Source organism: Rhamphochromis longiceps, linkage group LG8 (genome assembly GCF_057381845.1).
Source record: "Rhamphochromis longiceps isolate RC_006_pf linkage group LG8, R_longiceps_female_GT1.1, whole genome shotgun sequence".
Classification (NCBI taxonomy): domain Eukaryota; kingdom Metazoa; phylum Chordata; class Actinopteri; order Cichliformes; family Cichlidae; genus Rhamphochromis; species Rhamphochromis longiceps.
Window position 1 is genome coordinate 20,325,907 of NC_140564.1, and position 7,502 is coordinate 20,333,408.

The 7,502-nt window shown below is 40.4% G+C and overlaps 1 protein-coding gene across 1 annotated transcript; it reads right to left on the reverse strand.

Moving 5' to 3' along the window:
* Positions 1 to 861: 861 nt before the first annotated feature.
* Positions 862 to 6,356, reverse strand: LOC146663584 (mucin-13-like). The gene is made up of 11 exons (XM_085416416.1): positions 5,716 to 6,356; positions 5,480 to 5,602; positions 4,618 to 4,724; positions 4,413 to 4,471; positions 4,122 to 4,279; positions 3,502 to 3,630; positions 3,125 to 3,167; positions 2,998 to 3,035; positions 2,742 to 2,829; positions 2,375 to 2,597; positions 862 to 1,691 (listed from the first exon to the last, which is right to left on the reverse strand). Exons 3-11 carry the CDS (start codon positions 4,672 to 4,674, stop codon positions 1,539 to 1,541), a joined length of 948 nt encoding a protein of 315 aa, XP_085272542.1. The 5' UTR covers positions 4,675 to 4,724; positions 5,480 to 5,602; positions 5,716 to 6,356; the 3' UTR covers positions 862 to 1,538.
* Positions 6,357 to 7,502: the final 1,146 nt, after the last annotated feature.

Below are 7,502 nucleotides of genomic sequence, written 5' to 3' on the forward strand. Positions count from 1 at the left end.
ATATAAAACCGAGAAGAAAACATTGGTCAAAAAGTAATATACAATGGTAGAGTTTGAAGAAATTCAGCATTGTGTGCCGAACAGTTTCTCCCTTCTTTATGACAGTAACCTGGGTAGGAGCAAAATGTGCTAAGCACGACATTACTCTACTGCATGCCAGCTTCACAAATGTTTTTCAGCAAAACTTTTCTGTACTACAAAAAAAAAATCAATCTCATTATCGTGGCGATCGTGGCTCAAGAGTTGGGAGTTTGCCTTGTAATCGGAAGGTTGCCGGTTCGAGCCCTGGTTCGGACAGTCTCAGTCGTTGTGTGCTTGGGCAAGACACTTCACCCGTTACCTACTGGTGGTGGTCAGAGGGCCCGGTGGCGCCAGTGTCCGGCAGCCTCGCCTCTGTCAGTGCGCCCCAGGGTGGCTGTGGCTACAATGTAGCTTGCCATCACCAGTGTGTGAATGGGTGGATGACTGGATATGTAAAGCGCTTTGGGGTCCTTAGGGACTAGTAAAGCGCTATATAAATACAGGCCATTTACCATTAACAGAGATGGATGGATAAGTTAAATAAATTAGGGTTACAAATTATGTAATCGTTCATGTAACATAGCCATAATTTTAAAAACAAGAACAACAGCCTAATGCATCTTCTCAATTATTTCAACTCAGGAAGAGTCTGACAAAGAATATGAGTATTTAAAAGCTCTTTATTTCAAAGTGGGGTTTTGTGTATTTAACTACTATATAATATAAACATGAATTAACCATTAAATAAATATCATACTATAATAAATATACAAGTGACAAAAAAGTGATGCGAAATGAAAGTGATCAAAGACATTCAAATAATAATATCATGTTGAATAACACAATGTTTCAGTAAGGAAGGCCAGAAATAAAACAAATAGATACTTATCAAGCTGTTTGAAGCATTAAGGAGTCAACAAGTACTTAGCCTTTTTGTTTTTTACAAATTATAATAAAATATACAGGTGACTCTAAGATCCAATAAGTTGGACTGTGACTTAATAATATAAATGGAATAGTGTTTTTATTAATTGTTTTAAGTGATATGGAATCTCTTGGAGCCACAAATTGCTGTGTCTTTGCTCGCTTAGAACGAGCCCTAAACAAATACAGAAACTAGTTAAATATCAAGTTGTGACTAATTACAAAAATCAAACATAGTCAAGTGAACAAGTGAAGCATTAATGGGAAAAGAAAGCAACATCAAGAAGCTCCTCATCAGTTTAACATGGATGTCCAGGTTTCTGGTTCATGTCCAATAAATAATTCATAAGCCATTTTTCAGGAAATAAAAAAAAAAACAAACAACAAAGGAAAAACAATGAATACTTTTTTAAATTCCATGTGATATAATCAAGAACAGTTTATGCACAGAAAACAATTCCTGTAAAAAATGGTGAAAAGCCAGATCGCTCATTAAGTTTCGTTGTGTGCAGTAACTGGAATACAATTCCAAAAAAACACAAAACAAAAAACAAGTCATTGCCATTGTATGGTCAACTCTGTGTGAGTTTTTACTAACTGAAGTCGCTTTCACTGTCGTACTGGTAGTAAGGGTTATCGTAGCCTTGGCTCTGAGCGTGTGGTTTGATCTGGGGTCGTTTTACAGCGTAGAGGTTGTTCTGACGTTGAGCCTGGGAGTTTGTGTTATTTTGGTCACTATATAACTCCTGCAGAGGGAAAACAATACAATTACTTTCACAGTGAAATGAACAACAAACGACATAAAAACGAAAAGCTTCATAAAATCAGGGAGAAATGCAAATCGAAGCCTACATCTCTATGGACACACAGAGACATACTGTCACAATCCTGGGTCTTTTGACCCAGCGTTTTGAGTTTTAGTTTATGGTTTATGTTTAAGCCCTTCAGGTTTTCTAGTTCATTTTTTATCATGCCTAGGTTGTTATAGTTTGTTATTAGATTCCCCTTGTGTCTTCCACCCCTGTTAAGTCTCCCTTGCCCTTCATGTGTTTCATGTCTGTGTCTTACGTTGTCAAGTTCAGGTTGTGATGTCTGCGACTTATGTTTCTTGTTTTATTTTGAAGAGATCTTGTGTTCCTGTGTTCATCGCGTTTAGTTTTACTCTTTCCCTGCAAGTTCATTATGTTCATGTGGGTTGTGCTGTTTTGATCTTTATAGTTATTATTTCCCTTAGGCTTACTTCTTGTAATATGGCTTCACTGTGTTCCATGTTGTGTCTACTGTGCCTTTCTGTACCATGTTTCAGGTTCCTATGTTCTGTCTCTCCAGTTGCTGTTAAGTTTATATGTTTAGAGTTCAGTCAGTGTGTTTCCTGTTTTATTTTGAAGGTCCGTGTCTCATGTCAGTGAGAAACATGACGCATACTCACTGAGCTGTTGTCCACAAAGACAGGGCTTTGTCGACTGTTTGAAGTTATCTCCAGGTTGGTTATGCTGTTGGTGGTGGTGGAGTTGGTGGCTCGTGGGAGTTTGGGCGCACCATTGGAAAAAATTGGCAGGCTAGTGAACCCTTTAAATGTGAATGAATCCTGGTTAATGTGTGGGTTTTCTATATCTCCATCTTTGCCGGTTTTGGAGATTTTCTTTGAGGATCTGATAACAAAATGGTAAAAAAGCATTACAGTTTACTATTACAGTGTTCATCAGGCATTTGCAAACTTTTACATTTAAAATTTGTAATAAAGATGTGGATAAATTAATGTTTAAAGTGAGTGGATGGGTTGGTGGGAAACTTACATGGTAGGGATTATTGGTAGAAGGATGAGGGATATGAGCAGCAGTCCCCCAAGAACAGAGCCCACAATTACCAGAATGAGCTGCCAGTCTAATAAAACACAACAAAGATTTAAGTCCTTAACTAATTTAAGTCCTTAACTGAATTCCCCATTGGTAGAAAATCTATTTTAGTATTTGTTGTCAATACTCATTAGGGTTTTTTTTTCTCAAAAATTATGTTTCAGCTTTCACTTTTAAAAACATACAGTATACTCACTTTCACTGCATTCCAAACCAGAATAACCAAACGAACATCTACAAGACAAAAAAAAAAATGTTTATTTTAGGATTTCATTTACCCAAACTTACATCAATGCTGAACATACAGGAGGAGGAGCACTTACTTCACACATGTATTATCTTCAAATCTAGACCCACTAGGACAAGCTGTGAAAATGATGAGACAGTTAAAGAAGTAGATAAATAACTATTTAAAGAGTCAAAGGAGCTTGCAAAGAAAAGCCTCTGGACTTCTTTAAGTTACTTGAAGACGTTTCACCTCTCATCCGAGAAGCTTCATCAGTTCTAAGGTCAAATGAACTGAAGAAGCTTCACAGATGAGAGGTGAAACGTCTTCAAGTAACTTAAAGAAGTCCAGACGCTTTTCTTTGCAAGCTCCTTTGACTACGATGACCTGGATGACTGAGAACCTTCACAGACAACTATTCAAAGAAAGACACACACACGGAGAGATGTTTGCTTGTTCACCAAGATATCTTACCAGTGCACATTCTGTCACTGAAGTCTGTTTGAAAATGTTTTTCCAAACAGGTACAGCTGTAAGCTCCATCCTGTGATGTGCAGTTTGAAGTTTTTACATCACAAGGGTTTTCAGCACACAGGTCTGTTGCTTTAAATAAAGGAGAGAGTGGGAAAAAGCTTTAGCTCATACAGCTTAAAGACTGAATACAAAATGTCCTCAGCAGTTACATAAGTCAGTAACTAACATGTCATGATGTGAACTGTGGATTGGAATGTACAGTCTGCAGTTTAGTTATACCATTATCATTAGGACTTCATAAAAGTTTATCTAAATTATAGTTTCAATTCAAAGTTCAGAATAGAAGCAACCATGAGCAAGAATGTTGCATAGATCAAAAACTATTTATAAAGGGCTTTGTTTTGTTTTTTTTTACAACTAAATCATCTTGGACATATGGTGGAAACGGTTTGATTCAGACCGAAACATAAATATAGTATAAAGTATTCTGAAACACATCTTGTCAATTATATTCTTTCTGAAAACAAATCTTTATCTTGTGTGAGTCTTGTTTTAGAAACATATCAACATAGAAGTTACTGGAAAAACACAGTGTGCTAGAATACATGTAATAAACTTACTCTCAAATGTTGCCCCACTCAGCACACAGTCATCACAAGGATTGTTTTCTAACTCCCTTATAACGTCATCTTCTTTGATTTCAGAACTGGCTTTGAAGATGATCTGTAGTACTGCAATGATCCCTGGGGGTGCCCTCAACATACGACTGGTGCTTGGCCTGTTTAGACAGAAATCACATTTAGTGATGATTGCATCCTTTATTTTTTCAGGATAACACCATGTTAGTGTACAGTGATTCGAAATAGGCTGAAAAATTGTAAGGTAAAAGCTGTTGTCAGTCTGAGACTTACAAGAGTTTCAGCACTATAGAGCCAGAGTAACCGTCCTTCCCTTTATAAACTTGATCCAGCTGTGTTTTCAAAAGAAAATATGTTTTGGTCAAGATGAATAAGATATAATTATTTTTTAACTTAAGCTTAAATTTAGCTTGTAAAAATGTCAAAAAATGTCCATAAAGACACATTTATTGATAGAGAGTACTAACTGATTACTTACCGCAGCAACAATTTCATCTGCAGTTTCTTTAAATTCCTTTGATGTGGTATCTTTCATTTTTTCATTAAATGGTTTTCTCAGGGAAAGTTTTCCAGGGAAAACTTTGGCTGAAAGCAATAAAGCATCATCAGAAGAAACTCAAAATCTAATAAAATGATACTTTATCCTGTCATTAACTTGCTGACAGGAGGAAGATTTATCCCAGTGTCATACAGTATCTCTGTTAAATATGACGCTACAACTAGCAGATACTTAGCATTATGACAGGAACTGATAGCTAACATAAAATCTTCTCTGCTTGCCTGGCAAATACAAGGCAACAAGAATATAGTTCATGATGTCACTGCTCCTGCCCGAAATTAATCCCAGAGAAATAAAAAATGAAACAAAACATAATCTGCCTTTCCTACTTTTTTTTTTTTTTTTTTGCATGGAATAAGTAGACCAAATCGAAAATATTAATTAGTAAACTAGCTGTTTGTCAGATTTTATAATTTTGTCACTAAGCTAGGCTAACAGTTTACTAACCTTACTTATTGTTTATGCTGGGAAATGGTTAAGGGCATTTTCATATCTATAGTGTGTTTACTCTGGTACAAATTGGTTAATACTTTTGTAAACTTGGAGATTTTTCCCTTGGTTTGGTTTATTTTCACACAGAAAAAAATCCAAGTCCATGGGACATTTTATGACAAGGGAGAACAAATCTTTGGTGTCATCTTGACACGAAAGATGTGAAAACACCTTAAGAGAGCTCTGTTTAGTTCAAAAGGTGCTTATGGTTTTGAATCACCTATTCTTCACTAACACTAGGTAAGAATTGTAAGAAGTTGACAGCTGTTGTAGACAAACAAATAATTACCATTTTCACATCTCAGGGTGATATTATTGTAAAAATCACCAGGCAGACAGATGCATACAAATGTGTGGTTGGCACGGGCTTCACAGGTGCTACCAACACCACATGGATTTGAATGACAGGGATCTTCAAAGTGGAAACAAAAGAAAAAATAATATAAGCCTTTGAAGCATTATGTAAATACTTGGACTGGATACAGATAACATTATACTTGTTATACAGGCTACTGGCCGCATTACCCGGAGATGCTGAAGTAGGTGGAAGACCTGTTGCTGAACTTGATGGATCCAATGAAGTAGCTGGGGCATCTGTTACTGCAGCTGTAGGATCTGGTGAAGTAGCTGGGGCGTCTGTTACTGCAGCTGTAGGACCTGGTGAAGTAGCTGGGGCGTCCGTTACTACAGCTGTAGGACCTGGTGAAGAAGCTGGGGCATCCGTTACTGCAGCTGTAGGACCTGGTGATGTAGCTGGGGCGTCCGTTACTGCAGCTGTAGGACCTGGTGAAGTAGCTGGGGCATCCGTTACTGCAACTGTAGGATCTGGTGAAGTAGCTGGGGCATCCGTTACTGCAGCTGTAAGACCTGGTGAAGTAGCTGGGGCGTCCGTTACTGCAGCTGTAGGATCTGATGAAGTAGCTGGGGCGTCCGTTAATGCAGCTGTAGGATCTGGTGAAGTAGATGGGGCGTCCGTTACTGCAGCTGTAGGATCTGGTGAAGTAGCTGGGGCGTCCGTTACTGCAGCTGTAGGATCTGGTGAAGTTGCTGGGGCGTCCGTTACTGCAGCTGTAGGATCTGGTGAAGTAGCTGGGGGGTCTGTTAATGCATTTGTAGGATCGGGTGAAGTAGCTGAGGCGTCTGTTACTGCAGCTGTAGGATCTGGTGAAGTAGCTGGGGCGTCTGTTACTGCATTTGTATGATCTGGTGAAGTAGCTGGGGCGTCTGTTACTGCAGCTGTAGCATCTGGTGAAGTAGCTGGGGCGTCTGTTACTGCAGCTGTAGGATCTGGTGAAGTAGCTGGGGCGTCTGTTACTGCAGCTGTAGGATCTGGTGAAGTAGCTGGGGCGTCTGTTACTGAAGCTGTAGGACCTGGTGAAGTAGCTGGGGCGTCTGTTACTGCAGCTGTAGGATCTGGTGAAGTAGATGGGGCCTCTGTTACTGCAGCTGTAGGATCTTGTGAAGTAGCTGGGGCGTCTGTTACTGCAGCTGTAGGATCTGGTGAAGTAGCTGGGGCGTCTGTTACTGCATTTGTAGGATCTGGTGAAGTTGCTTGGGCGTCTGTTACTGCATTTGTAGGATCGGGTGAAGTAGCTGGGGCGTCTGTTACTGCATTTGTAGGATCTGGTGAAGTAGCTGGGGCGTCTGTTACTGCATTTGTAGGATCTGGTGAAGTAGCTGGGGCGTCTGTTACTGCAGCTGTAGGATCTGGTGAAGTAGCTGGGGCGTCTGTTACTGCAGCTGTAGGATCTGGTGAAGAAGCTGGGGCGTCTGTTATTGCAGCTGTAGGATCTGGTGAAGTAGCTGGGGCGTCTGTTACTGCAGCTGTAGGATCTGGTGAAGTAGCTGGGGCGTCTGTTACTGCAGCTGTAGGATCTGGTGAAGTAGCTGGGGCCTCTGTTACTGCAGCTGTAGGATCTGGTGAAGTAGCTTGGGCGTCTGTTATTGCAGCTGTAGGGGCGTCTGTTACTGCATTTGTAGGATCAGGTGAAGTAGCTGGGGCGTCTGTTACTGCAGCGGTGGGATCTGGTGAAGTAGCTGGGGCGTCTGTTATTGCAGCTGTAGGGGCGTCTGTTACTGCAGCTGTAGGGGCGTCTGTTACTGCAGCTGTAGGATCTGGTGAAGTAGCTGGGGGGTCTGTTATTGCAGCTGTAGGGGCGTCTGTTACTGCATTTGTAGGATCGGGTGAAGTAGCTGGGGCGTCTGTTACTGCAGCTGTAGGATCTGGTGAAGTAGCTGGGGCATCTGTTACTGCAGCTGTAGGATCTGGTGAAGTAGCTGGGGCCTCTGTTACTGCAGCTGTAGGATCTGGT